Raw genomic sequence first — 15,405 nt, 5'->3', positions numbered from 1 at the left:
CAACCCTAGCAACAGCTCCAATTTCTTCCGGCTCGCAAGGTCAACTGACCCAAGTACCCTGGTCGGGTTTCTACTGAACGACCTCCAAGGTTTAAATAACGACTGCCTACTAAGCTTTATCGTCAAATTAAGATATGTCAAGTATCTATTGTTTAACTGATACAGGATATTTTAAACGTGTTTTTTGATGAACAGGAATCATTTTGCTTGCGGAGAATTAGGTTACTCGGCCTCCCGGTCCCAATTAGGTGTAACAATCACATTCATAAGAAATCTACAAACATAAGAAAGCTACAAAAGATCCTTTGATATCCACGAGAGCGAGAGCAATGCCAGAAAATGTTTACTTTTATGCCGGCTGTACTTACGTTTCGTCAAATCCAGGGGGCTTATTATCATCCCTCCACTTTGCGACCTAAACGATCTACAACGCAAATTCATACTATCGACTTAATTTTTACTATGAATGAGATTCGTTTTAGGTTCCAAATTGAACTGAGTTGCATTGGAATCGTTCCGTAAAAATTGGTAGTCCTGCAGGGCGGCATCATCTGTCTGAGTTTGGCGATAATGTGTGAATTCAATTTTGTCGTCTCGGTTTAAGTCCCTCTTTCTCATCTGAGCGTTGTCCTGATTACTTCCTCAGCCATTAAACTACGGAGCCTATGATCCACTCGGCTTTTAACGGTTTATGACCTATTCTCCGGCGGGAGCTATATAATGCCACCCTTAGTTGTCTTAGGGTGAGTTGCATATAGAATTAATAAGTACTATGGAGTTGCATCGATCTACTCTAGACGTTGACTTTGACCTGTACAACGTTTACACAAAATGACGCAAGTTACCTTTTGCTGCGCAGATTAAAGTTAACGTCAAAATTTACTGGTGCAGCCCACTCTAAATTCACGTTTATCCTACTTGACGACATCGAGACAGCAAGGAGTGCCCGGGTCACGTATCCTTGTCATTATAAGTATAATTTAAATTAATGTCATATTATACAACAGATAAGCTATCGAAGAAATAAAGTACCTAAACGCATACAACCAGTTTGTTGTTTGTATGGTAATGAAGTAATTTCAATCAAACTACTTAAGAACCATACTCCATTGCTGAGACTTTATTTTCGGAACTACATAAAACTATATTCTACCATATGTAGATACTACATTTCAAGCAAATAAATAAATTTCAATTTCAACTTCACGCATTGTCGAACATCAACACTTCAATCGTAAAGAAAAATATAAATATGTCAAACCCAAAGTTTTAATGGTTCAAATAAGAAGAATGGATTCGAAAAAAGAAAACGGGTCGATAAAAAATAAAACAAACTTTTTTTTTGTCTAACACCATCATCATACGGGAAGTGTAAATAACTGGCTGAAAAAAAAAACAAACAAGAGAACCACAGACAACCGCGTTTTGGCAGCGCGCGCCTGTTTATTTTGGATTGGCTATTTCTAAACCGCAAGTTCAAGGGCTCATGTGAGATCTTTCTCATCTTCGAGTTCTTGGATGCATTAGGGGCTGAGATGCCTCGAGGCACAACTCCTGCTCCAAACCAGCAAGTCTGTGAACCGTATGAACATTGAACGTATGTATTGTACCAATGCTAAAGTACAATCGACAACACATCAGACTATCCGAATTCTATGCAATTTTGCCACTAGGAAAACAAGGCACATGCATATGGTAACAAACATGCAGTTGACTGTACCAATATTTCTGAGGTATATCATGAGAGAACCAACGTGACTTCTGTCTCGCAAGCACGATGGCAGAAGCTCCAATTACGTCAGGGTTGGCAACCTTCATAAAATGTTGTTCAAATGTTTATTGTCAATTTCCCTATAATCGAATACCTATATAAAATATAGAATACTCGTATGCTTATAGTATAATGCCGGGAATAGTCGCGTCCCGCAATTTAAGCCTCGCCAAAAAAACTGACAAAATCTTATGTATAATGTGTTTGTCCAGCGCTCGCTCAGGCTGCGAATCTATCTACAGTACACCAGCCGAGTGCGTTTTATCACGTTTATAATAGAATGATAAGAAATAACAGTATATTAGCTTCAATTGATTGATATTTTGTGATGATATAATAATAGATAAAGCATTTTATCGACTGCTATATTATCATAAAATTATCTATCATTATTTATAAGTCTTCATAAAGATAATTTAGATAGCAAGTCGGACATTTTTAATAGACATAAAAATGATTTTCCCATGACATTCGAATGTAATAATAGCTGCGCCCCGCTAAAAAACACCCTATGTGTCATTCCAGGAATTCTACCAGTGTACCATATTTCATAACAATCGGTCCAGTAGATTTTGCGTGAAAGAGTAACAAACACACATACCTTCTCACAAACTTTCACATTTAAGTATAATATTAGTAGGATTTGAGTAAATATCATTTACTTCAAAAATCTAAATCTGTGCCTAACCGATTATCGTAGAGTTTAAACTGATTAAAATCTAACGATACCCGCTAGAATCCTTTTAAACAGGAGCCTGGGCTCCGATGCTCAACGGATGGGGAACAAGCGGGAAAACGCTCAGAAGAGAGAGAGAAAGAGAGATTATCGTTAGACAAAAACCTGATTACAAAAACCTTAAGACTTATAAAAACCTAATTATATAACCTTTTTTAAACAATTGCAAGCATGTTTTCAATAATCAAAACATGACAAAATATATATTTGACCAACCGGCCCTTTGGACAGCCCTGCGCGAATTAGGAAACATCAGTGACGGACGTGTACTGAAGAATGTATGTGGTAGCAGCATTTTTGGGCATGCGGCCAACGGTGGTAGACGGTTTGACAAGTAATCATTGTGGCTGAGACTAACTGTGAAATAAATCAGTCATCGCACTGTGGGAAAATTGGAAATTTTGTCTTTATCTATGTCCATTTGAAATTTCATCACAAGCGTTTTAGCCATGAATGTCAAGTTTAGCATTTCTAATGGCGGCGTTTGAGAGTTTAGGAAATTCTGGATATTTAAATAAAATATCTAACCTGTTATTCACAAAACCGTTAAAATATACTTTAAGCGAATGCATTTTTTGTCACTTAAAATTTAAAAAAAATCAAAATTATTACAAAGTTCTATAGTGACAAAACATATTTTAGCTTAAAGTACCTATGTCATTAAATAGTATTTTCGAGTATGGTACTTAATTCTAAAGTCGCCTAAAGACATTTGACATAATTTTACGGCTGCCTACCGCATCTAGTGGCAAGTAATCGCATATACACCAGTGAACTTAAACTGTCAACCAATGAGGTTTCCTCACGATGTTTTCCTTCACCGGATACTTGCTTCCGTGGTCTATGAAAACTACTATACAATTACATGAGTCAGATTGGTAAACAAACTCATGTGGCATAAGTAGGATTCGAACCTGGGACTTTCGATTCAGGCGGAGGGACAATCACCGTTTCCATTCTTGCCATTAGAGATAGACCTGTTGAATGATCGAGTTACATGCTTCATAAATTATAGATAACTGATAAAATAAACATAATGAGTAAAATTTGATACCTACTCGAAATTTGTTACAACTTTATCATATTTAACATTATTTACAAAAAGAATGAAGTCGAATAACCTCGACCTTCAAACTTATGAAGTCGGCTAAAAAACCACATCGCTCTGTCACGTGGTTTGTAGTCAGTCATATCTCGAATGCCTTTATTCAGAAAGAGACTATCAACAAGTAACCATTGAAGTGAATTGAGATCAATTCGGAATCGTCGCCCTATTGCTTTGCTTCGCCGGCTCCAGGGTTGGCAGTTTGCTCTTTTTATTTACTTCAATTTTGAACAAAGTTGACGATCTTACTATGTATAAAGTTTAAACACCGTCGAAAATGGATGGATAGCCGTCATTGTTCAAAAGGTTAAATAACAGAGAAATGTATGTTATCATTGTATATTGTATTTATTCTCAAGGGCATGTAGCTACCAATGGATAGAAAGAAAGAAGAAAGAAAGAAAACATTTATTTGCCAAAAACATGAGTACAAATAGTCATAATGAATTAGACCTACACGTTTTACCGAATATAGGTATGCAAATATAAATAAATAAAGAGGAGCATGCTATCCACTACAAATTCAAAACATAAAAAGAATTATAATGTACTTATACTAGCCCTAAATTCTATCCGAGTCTATCATTAAAGAAATCATTTAAAGTATAATAACATTTATCAGTTAATAAAGACTTGAGGTGCTTTTTTGAGGATTGTAACACTTTTGACCTTTTGTCCCATTACTGTATACTTGCGAAATACTGGTAACAGTTACTCATAAAACGAAGTGAAAGAGAGACATGGCAAACAATGCCAGAACTAATTTGCACTCAAAGACGGCAACATAAAAGGGATCAATTTAGGTTAAGATGATAAAAATCACTTATTTTGCTTAATCAGGAACGTAAAAGGCCTAGAAAAGGTAACAAATATGATTTCCAGACCAAGGCAGCTCAATAAAGGAAAACAAAAATCTGTGTATCTGACAACCCTGTCAAAAGTATTATAAATACTACCTATACTGCTAAAATCACCACGAAAAAATATAAACTTGGGTCTCGGTGGTGCAGTGGTACGCGCCTCGCCGTCACTTTTGCAATGGTCGGTCACGTGACGGGTTCTATCATCTCAAGCTCATTCATGCTTGGCTACATTTACAGTACCTATCGCTGGAGTGATGAACTGTGTGAAAACTGAGACGTGCCTGCAAAGACTCTTTGCATAGTAAAAAAATTTGGGAAATAGTGGAAAATTCTATAAGTAGGTAGTATGCTAAGATCATCTTTGGAACGTTGTGACCGCGAAGGAAGTATATTATATTCATAAGTATGTATATTAATTGGCAGTTGTTAAACATAATAATATTAATAAGGTATTTGTTACAAAAACTTGAGCCTGGGCTCCGACGCTGTACGGCTGTGGAAGCAAGCTGGAAAATGCTGAGATAAGAGCAAAATTGTTACAATAATTAGCTTGAAACTTAGATGGCATGTCCTAATGCACGGTAAATCTCGGACGAGATTATTATTACATTGTATAAAAAATATACTTATTGTATGTTTGAATAAAATAAAAAATCGCCAATCCGCATTGGGCCCGCCGGGTCCCCTTGGGGACATTGGTTTGTTGCAGCTGGCAACCCTACCGATGACATAATAGTCTTGTGGCTTGTGGCCGTTTCGCGGGGTTAATTGGTGTCTTGTTTGTTGAGAATATAATGTTTATCGCGCTTTGATTAGTTTGTCTATATTCAATATTACAGCTTACAGCATATCTTGTAATCCGCCGTGACACACGTGCTACTATATAAAATGAGAAATGGTACCTAAACACGTGTGGCGTGATTAATGGTAAAATTTTTGACACAAGCTTTTATTGTCGTCAGTTTTTATTTTGTATTCAATGCGTGAACCACCAACCAACGTAAACTACCCGAAACTTGTATAATGAAATACATAACAAATTAAATAAAACATAAAATTTTTGAGACAAGAGCACAGATTTTCATCACGATTTGTTCAATGGACGGATGGATTTTGATATAAAATCTCAGTTTCTTTTCATTTAACTTTCAGCTGAGCCGCAACGATCTGAAGACCAGAACGAAGCTTGAAAATTTTCAACTGCAATGGGCCGTCTGCCTTACGGATTTTGATGCGGGTTTCCTTAATTCATAGTATCCTGACGAAGGTATAATTAGTTGTAACTAAATAAATGTGAAAATAGGTTTACTTGTTTGTTACCTCTTCACGATCTGTCCATTCAACCCATCATCTTAAAATTTTACATAAGTACATGTATTTTTATATACAACCATGTATTTTATAGTAGAGCGACGCTGTGAAGGCTGCACAATCTGCACGAGCTGGGAGCGGTCAATTGGGAGAACTCCGTGCAGAACAGAAGATTATGGCGTACTCTCGTTTCGGAGGCCAAGATTCACTTTGGGGTCACTGAGCCAGCGTGATAAATAAGTAAGTACATGTATTTTGAAGTATGGAGAAGGACATTTTTAAGGTACCCACCTTTTAACCCTGAAAATAACTGTTTCCGTGGGCAAAAGCTAGTAACTTATGTTTAACTTATAAGTTTCAACGTATAAATAAATAAATATTCAACGATAATTACAAAACTGTAGGTAGATACAAAACAACGCCGAAATTCCACAATCGAAGCCTTCAACTTTGTTATCACACTTGTATTTACGCTGGTAAGACTGATCTATCTAATCATAATGATAGACGTGCAAACCCCAATGTACACAGTAGCTTAGGGCGTTTTGTGCCCGCCGCACACTAGCGGCACCACGGAAAAATAAACACTATTATTCCGTGAGGTCACCATCACATTTTTATCAATTTCTTTTTATTTATTGGCGAAAAATAAAAAAATAATTAACAGATTACTAGATAAAGAATTTTAATACAAAGTGTGACGTATAGTTGTTCATATACGGGTTACTGGTATCAAACGCAAAATCTTCTAAAGACTACTTGGGTACATCAAAACAGGCAACTTTTATTCTACGACTTTTCGTGACTCGTAGTTTTTTTTTTGACAGTACAGTATGATAACCACACGAGACAGTACAGTATGATAACCACACGAGACAGTACAGTATGATAACCACACGAGACAGTACAGTATGATAACCACACGAGACAGTACAGTATGATAACCACACGAGACAGTACAGTATGATAACCACACGAGACAGTACAGTATTATAACCACACGAGACAGTACAGTATGATAACCACACGAGACAATACAGTATGGCACCCCTAGATAGGTGCCCTCCAGGGGAGTCTTGCGTCCGGAATGGTACTTAGCTTTATGTAGCGGAATCGAACATAGAGTTAAGATTTATAGAAACAACATTAAAACAAAAAAAAAGGAAAATGTTTGTATTTATTACGTTTAGACAAAAGTCGTAGAACAAAAGATGTTAGTCTCTATGTACTTTATGCGCCTTTGGAAGAAACCCTGTAGCTATATATATACAATGTGGTCATATGTCTAAATGGATTTGGGTGGTCACCGTTTTCGAAAACTGTACTACATTTTGTAATGTCATGTCATCCTTATCCTTACACATCATAAAACAAAGTCCTGTCCGTCTGTTCGCGATAAACTCAAACACTACGGCACGGATTTTCATGCGGTTTTCACTAATAGACAGAGTGATTTGAGGAAGGTTTAGGGGTATAATTTATTATGTTTTTACCAGAGCCGGGACTGAACTTGGTGATGTAAGTTAAAATAATCTCCTAATGCCAGCTCCACACAAACGCCGAACTCAAACACTTGCAAACGCGAATGCGTGAACATTGCGTAGTTAGTTATGAGTTACTTTTATTTAAGCAATGAAAAACCAGCAATGTATAACGAATCCGCCAAGTTTGGCAATCTTTTCGACATCATTGCGGAGCCGGCATTACAGTTGCGGCGGTAGGAATCAGCGGCTGGTCGAATTTGAAACTGTATTTCTTTGTATTGTGGTACTAATGGTAAACCATTGTGTTCATTACGAGCTATGTGATGGCAAGATATTAGCGAGAATACACAGCACAAAACCAATTCCAGCTATCCTTTCAAATTTGTTAATAGAGTACGTGATGGGCGTTGACGAATATTTTGTTTGTTTAAGTAGACTTAACAAAATTAGTTATTTTTAATTTATAAGTATTTAAAAGTTATTTTGAAGATGATAGTTTTTAGTTTAAATTAACATAATAGGGCATGTTAGGCAAAGCTCAGCGCAGATGTCGCTACTGGTACAACTAAGAAACATTGCCAATGGAGTCAAAAAGTGCCAATTTTCAATATTTTTGCAGATGTACGACCAAAAATACCTTCTACGCAATCGTGGTGCGAGTTTAAAGGAAAGAGGAAGGATTTAGTGGATTATCCTGAAAAAATAACACTATTTTAGGTTATGTTCTCCATTATTTGATCAACTGTGGTCATAATCTGATATAAACTTGATTTTGACTGACGATTTTACCCTGTATGAAGTCCATATTTTATTAAGTCTTCACGTGTGAAGTGTTCCGAGCTTCTTTTCGATCGTTTACTGGCTCGAAAATTTTACAGCGTGAGGCGTATCCCATAGTTTTCGAAGTTTTTTTATCTTATGGAAAACGATTTTCCCAATATTTCAGCACCCGAATATGCTACATTGTTGTATATTTTCACAAACGAATGCTTACATAATGAAAGGATTAATAAAGTGCACTAAAATAAAAGTTTTAATCGACATAGCAAAAGGCGGCAAAGCTTTTGTGTACCTAACACATACAGTGCAGTACTCTGGCGGGATAAATGTGCAGTAATACTCCCTAATTTGTGTGTATTTAAAGTAGTTTGTATACACATAAATTTAATAAACTGATTTGTGTCATTTCATATAGATAGTGATAAATCAATCATTTAATAAATCGTTATCTGCAAGAGTAATAAATTACATTGATTACTAGCTTTTGCCCGCGGCTTTGCCCGCGTTTATTTCATGCGTCGTCTCATAACTTATTATTGTCAATATCTCGGGTTCTAAACAACGTATCGCAATGAAACCTATACCAGATTTTAAGTTAGACCTTCCGCTATACAACTGTCAAATTCCACTCGGTAGTTATATGCGTGATGCGCAAACAAACATACGTAGACAAAAACTCTAAAAAATGGTTTTGGAAATAAAGAATGATTCAAAATGAAGGTTTAGGTGTGTCATTATTATGGTTTTGCCCGAGCGAAGCCGGGATGGGCCAATAGTATTGAAATAATCGATACATACCTACAGTCTAATTAATTAGTTATTCATTGACTGCATATTTTTTACAGATAACTTATCAATTAATTACATTGTATAACTTTATGCTGTCACAGGTATTAACAAAGTGAGAGACAGACGGACGTCATACCTAATCAGTGGATGTTTTGCATATAAATTATCTATGTTGTATTTCCATGTTACAATTCTACTTGGGGCAAAAATACATTTTTTTATGTATGTATGTATGTTTGTTTGTAACGCGATAACTTTCGAACCGTTAGTCCGATTTTGATGAAACTTAAAACTTATGCAGGATCTGTCAATAGAATTTTTAAATTGGTAGGGCATCGAAATTGGTTAAGTCGATTTTGAAATATTCACAATTATGTAAAAATTTATTGAGTTCGCGAGGTCAAAGTTCGCGGTGAACAACTAATTATAAAACAGTTTTTTACTCATATAGGTATAACTTGGTTATCAGTAACGCCATTAGCTGGCTTTAATCGTATAAAATTAAGCTAATAGACAATAGACAATTTTATAATCTACTAGCTTCGCAGCGGGGCATCGCTCCCGTGGGAATTTCGGGATAAAAAGTACCCTATGTGTTATTCCAGGTTATTTGTGCCCGTGTATCAAATTTCATAACAATCGGTCCCGTAGATTTTGCATGAAAGAGTAACAAATGTCGTGATTTCTTATTATTGTTAGTATTTTTAATAATTATACTGGCAACTCCAATAAAATTAAGTAGTAATTACATTTAAAATAATGGCAATACAAACTATGACAATGACATTGACATGACAGATGTACGGAAATCTACCAATCACAGACTGATCTGTTCTCTGAAACAACCAATCGAAAAGAACTAGATTCTGATTTTTGGAGGGAAGGTTGTTGTCAAAAGATTAGAGATGGTGCGAGATGAAAAAAGTTATCTAGCCCTTTTTACCTCGATTATTGGAGTTATTAGAAATTGTGTATTGTCCATTTATTCTAGAGTTATAAATCGAATGTTTTGCTTTTGTATATAAGGCGTCGTAAATATTGTGCAATTGTAGAAAAAGTATCGACATTAAATGTATTGAGTTTAATATGGTATATCCGTAGTAAAGCCCACCTATGTTTGAGTAAGTATGCGTTACACAGTTTATAGATCCCTAGTTTTGGAATTCGCAAAACAAAAATAGCTACACACATCTACTATACACATCCTCACAAAGTTTCGCATTTATAACATTAGTAGTATTAGTAGGACACTATTGATAGCAAAAGATAAAAGCCAATTTTGACATGAAGACACTATGTGGACAGAGCCTAATGCTGGCTAAACACTATCGCCGAACTCGGACAGATGCTGACGTAAATGCGTGAACATTGCGTAGTTTGTATGTGTGCTTCTATTTACTGCAACGAAAAACTGGTCTGCAAATAGTGTGGAGCATTAAATACGCCCATAGATAAAAGAACAATAATGGTAAAATGGTACGCCCCTATTACATGCTATCGCCGAACTCAGACAGATGCCGACGCGTATGAGTAGAAATTACATATTCATTTTGTGTGAGACGTTTCATCAAGTGGCAGGATTGCAGTGGTCCTATGCTAGGGCGGGAACCACTAGCAGTTTCTAATACTAATAAACAAACTTTTAAAGGCTGCTTTGAGCGTTGTTGACACTGGCTAAATAGGTAATTCTCTCTCTATGTACCTAGGTAGTTATGTTAAATACGTAAGTAGGTACCTACATCGTTTCCAATTTAACGAGTGAAACGAATAATTATACCTAATAGTAATCTGTGTAGAAATATTTTTTATTCCATAAACACGTGCCAATGCCATGGTCTACAACACACGAGGCAATAATAGGCTAAAGGTACAATGTTTTAAAGATGCGAAAAATAACCTGCCCTTTGAATTTCTATTTATAGCTACTAACTGAAATCTGCTTTATAAATATTTTTATCTTCTATTCCTAATGTGACAGCGGCAAGGCGGCGCGTATTTATTTTATCTATAGATACTATTATTATAAAGAGGTAAATGTTAGTGAGTTATGAGTTTGAATGTTTGAGGCGGGTAATCTGCGAAACTAGCGAACCGTTTCAAAATTATTTCACAATTAGAAAAGTACATTATCCAAGATTGCTATAGGTTATATTTTATCTCAAAATTCCCACGGGAGCGAAGCACCGGGCAACATCTAGTAGGTAGCTACCTTTGATAAGCAAAGATGCTGTCAAAACGCTGGTAAGCGAGGCAAGATGACGGCGCGTGCCTTATGTTAGGTAGGTACCTAGGTGCCGGCTACACAACACACTATCGCCGAACTCAGAAAGATAACGACGCGATTGCACGAACATTTCGTAGTTTGTATGGGAACTTATACTTGCCGCAATAAAATACCAGCAATTTATGCTGAATCCGCCAAAGAATCAACGGGAGTGTAGGTATAGTCGGTATTAGATTAGAGCAATATGTACCTATCCTACCAATACGGAAAATATAGATGTCGAAAGAGATGCCAAGTTCTTTAACTAAAGCCTTTGAAAGTTTTTTGTTTAGTCAAACCAAAAAGACATAGTTACCAAGCTATGTATAAGTAGTAAGTTATATCCATGTTTTCAAGAGACCTAACGACCATACCTAGATGTATTAAAATGCTATCGCCATAGAGGTCAATGCCATGCGTGATAGGTACCGTACGCGGATGTAGGTACCTGTTTCATATGGTGATAAGTGGAGACCCAATAACATAACCATGACAAACCGAGAAAAATTTTGTTGAAATGTTTTTAGTTGAAAAACATCCGCAAAGTTACCCCTTATATGGAAGTTGCGGAATATGTGATGACTAACTGAATATAGGTAAGTACTTGATAAGTGTTTAGTTTTAACTCATATTCAGGTAGGTAGGTACCTACCTATATTCTGGCGTAAACGCTCATGATGAAGCAAGGCTCAAAACAGGAAATTTACTAGAAGTGACAGGTTGTCCAAGATAGATCGCATTTAAGATTGATTGTAGAGGCACAGGGCTAGATAAGCTTAGATTTTATACTTTAATAGGTAGGTCATTATTTTTTAAGCAAATGCACAAAACAAAGGAAGATAGGTACCTTAAATAAGTTGCACGGATTCATGTCGTGCGACCTGATTCTATTGGGCCCGTGACTGTTTGTCAAAGGCACTCGACTTCAGAATGGTCTTACAAATAATCGAAACTATACCTAGTTGACATCTTAATCGCCGCCGGTGCATCTGTTGTGATACCTACTTTTTGTGTGTTTTGACGACCTCAGTGGTGCAACGGTAAAGTGCTTGCCTCTGAACCGAGAGGTCCCGGGTCATGATGGAAAATGATCTTTTTCTGATTGTCCCGGGTCTTGGATGTTTATCTATATATGTATTTGTTATAAAATATAGTATCGTTGAGTTAGTATCCCATAACACAAGTCTCGAACTTTGGGGCTAGCTCAATCTTTGTGATTTGTCCTAATATACCTACTTATTTATTTATTTTCGAACTTGGCTGACACACCACCGTGTCTAACAAGTAAACAAGGTCAATTAGTGAAAGTTAACTAATAAAACTAGCACCCCATTAATTATCATCTGCAGATAGTTACGAATTAAAGGTTACCTACTGAGAAAATACTTCAATTCTACCTACCCTCGAAAACACTAAGAAAATTGGCGGGAAGTTCAAACGTTTCGAAAAGTGCGACACAAATTTGATGACACAATGTAAATAACAAAATGTAAACATATAATTAACATTTTGTTTACAGTGTTACAAACTGTGGTTACCAAACATAAATTTATTTGTCCACTTGCTATCTATTAAGCCGCCACCGTTTACTCAAGATGCGTGAAAAATATCCAACAAAGGAATGCTTACGAAACGCAAGTGGCTAGTATGGAGATAAACAAGACGACAGAACTGGGGGATTTGCCAAGTCCAGTATTCAGGGTCGCAGGCGATTAGCTTTGGAGAAATTGTTCCTCACAACGGGCTAAAAATATTCGTATAGAATGTTTACAACGTATTTCACGAGAGCAATGTTTCTAGCTAGAATCCACTTACCTTTCAGTTATTGGCACAGCTTTCGACTTTAGCTCATAGAACATGAACTCCTGATGCTGTTGTGCCGCAGTCATCTCATTCAGGATCTTTTGATCAGCGTTAAAGTCGTTGGAGAGGAGAGAGGCGAGATCATATGCCATATCAATTCCGGATTCATCCATTTTTGAACGGTAACACAAACACAAACTTTCCACTATACGTAATTTTGTTAGGTTACTATATAAACATTTTAACGTAACAATACGTGGCTGTTACAACAAGATGATGAATATCTATCCGACATTCATCCTCACAGCTGTACACTTCACAAATTAGAAAGAGTAGGTAGGTACCTAGGTATCAACTATCAACCAACTTGCTTTTGTTGATTGTGTGCTGTCGTGTCTATATGTATGTACTCACGTTTACCTACACATGCACGCACGAATGTGATAAAAGGAATGACTTTTTATCCGACCGATTAAATATGCCCCATTTTCATTGAATTATTGTGATCGTTGTAGACTTTGGAATTTGGGAGCATTATAACATCTATCGTTTTTAGATATGGCAATATAATGGAAATTAACTTTACTTTTAGAAGCATCATTAAAATATTGAAATATTATTACGATTAAATAAAATTGAGTAGGTACGTAATACAAGTAGATTTCACATTCAGTTATAAATTCTATTGTCATGTGCAAATTTTAAAAATTACTGGTAATACTAAACTGTTTTGCTTTTTAAGGTGCGTTCTGAAATCTTGTAAATTATCTTTAATATTTTATATTAAAATAAAATATACATAGATATATTTATATTGGTTTTTATCTGTAGTTTTTAATTAACATGCAGAGGGGTATCTATTTGTTTTTTTTGTTCAACTTTAAAAACAAAGAACGATTACTGCTGCTGTTTACGAGTTATGGTACTACGATACATTTCCGAACGTACGTCATTTAAAAAAAAAATAAAAAAAAGTACCGCTTATTTCTCTCGGCCGTTGTATTTTTGCGTTTCTCGTAAAATTTGTTATATTTATAACAAAGTAGACCACTAAATACCTAACAATGTCTAAGGCCCACCCACCGGAATTGAAAAAGTAAGAATTATTTGTGATTTTCTCGATATTTAAGATGGCATCACTGCGCGTCTTCTAACCTCAAATCGTTGCTAACTACTAAAAGCCTTCGTACCTATTTCAGATTCATGGACAAAAAGCTATCTATAAAACTGAATGCCGGCCGTGCTGTGACTGGTGTCCTACGTGGCTTTGATCCTTTCATGAACCTTGTGCTCGATGAATCTGTTGAGGAATGCAAAGATGGACAGCGCAATAATATTGGCATGGTGGTATGTACATAACAATTGTTTTTGAAATATCACTTCTTGTCAAGTCGTAATAACTATTTTAATCATTCTGGATCAGTAACCGACCACACGAATTTACTGCCGTTGGCAACGTAAGATAACAATATGTAACACAAATATAAAATTATCATCAATCTCGCTCCCTAAAAATACTTAAGAAATTTACCAGGAGAAATACGACAGAAGACTTATATATTTTGTTTTTTTTTTCAGGTGATCAGAGGAAACAGTATCATTATGCTGGAATCATTAGATAGAATATAGTAATAGTAATACATTGTATATTCATAAGCTTTGGTAAGGTTAATACTAAGTATGATGGTTTTTAACCAAATCTGTAAGAAATTTTGTACATTACCAAGTCTGTAAAAATAACATGTATGTGATTGACCAGTTTTGGATTGCAATGACTCAATGTACTGTACAAATTTATGTTCAACTGCGCCAGGATTAAAAATGTTCCAGTGTGTTTATTAACACTATTCACTAAAAGCCAGTAATGCAATGTGTTCAACTCGAAAGTGGAAGCACCCATGTGAACAACTATTGAAATAATCACTGATTACTGCCAACAAACCGTTTAAGTATTAATTCTCATCAAGCAATGTCTATTAAATTTCCCATTGAATGCCGATATATACATACAAAGCGATAGACATTATGTTTTTACTAAAATGTGTACACATTTGGTATGAAATAAATTCCTAAGTTCCAATATATGTGATTTCAAATATTGTATTGTTATTTCTTGCTTGATACCTTTTCATTGCAGTTTCTATCTGTGAATTTTAACTTTCCGGTGTTTTGGTCTTTGACATCAGACCTATTTATTTATTTTGTGTCTTATTGAGTATACCGGTGAAACCATAAATTTAGAAAGGGCGCGTGGGCGAAACTATACAAGTCGCCAACAGGCATCTTGGGATGATTACCCACCACACCTAGTAGACCAAATACAAATTGTTAAATAATCTGTCATCAATAATCATAACATTAAAGTGGGATATAAACTGTTTTTTTCTGTAATCTGTGATTCTGGTGAAAATAAAATATATCCTGTACAAAAATGACATTTTTTCTGGCTTCGTTAAATAGGTTATAAATATTTTTCATTCTGTGATCGTCGAACAGTTGA

At 35.8% G+C, this 15,405-nt stretch overlaps 2 protein-coding genes and 1 long non-coding RNA gene across 3 annotated transcripts in view; 2 read left to right on the top strand and 1 right to left on the bottom strand.

Moving 5' to 3' along the window:
* Positions 1-13,314, bottom strand: part of Mitf (mitf) — a 92,520-nt gene extending 79,206 nt beyond the window's left edge. The window contains exon 1 of the mRNA XM_053762728.2: positions 12,918-13,314. Within this exon, the coding sequence (XP_053618703.1) occupies positions 12,918-13,078 (161 nt within the window). The 5' untranslated portion in view covers positions 13,079-13,314. The remainder of the gene's footprint in view (positions 1-12,917) is intronic.
* On the top strand, positions 5,303-6,019 carry LOC128680058 (uncharacterized). The gene is made up of 3 exons (XR_008405810.1): positions 5,303-5,402; positions 5,628-5,742; positions 5,881-6,019. It is a non-coding gene; the product is annotated as an uncharacterized LOC128680058 (long non-coding RNA).
* A 527-nt stretch (positions 13,315-13,841) lies between the features above and the next one.
* SNRPG (Small nuclear ribonucleoprotein G) lies at positions 13,842-15,003 on the top strand. Its single transcript, XM_053762802.1, has 3 exons — positions 13,842-14,001; positions 14,105-14,252; positions 14,484-15,003. The coding sequence occupies exons 1-3, from the start codon at positions 13,970-13,972 to the stop codon at positions 14,532-14,534; spliced, it is 231 nt and encodes a 76-aa protein (XP_053618777.1). The 5' UTR covers positions 13,842-13,969; the 3' UTR covers positions 14,535-15,003.
* Positions 15,004-15,405: the final 402 nt, after the last annotated feature.

Source organism: Plodia interpunctella, chromosome 23 (assembly GCF_027563975.2).
Source record: "Plodia interpunctella isolate USDA-ARS_2022_Savannah chromosome 23, ilPloInte3.2, whole genome shotgun sequence".
Lineage (NCBI taxonomy): Eukaryota > Metazoa > Arthropoda > Insecta > Lepidoptera > Pyralidae > Plodia > Plodia interpunctella.
Note: the sequence above shows the minus strand (reverse complement) of the source record. Positions and strands in the feature narration are given on the sequence as shown.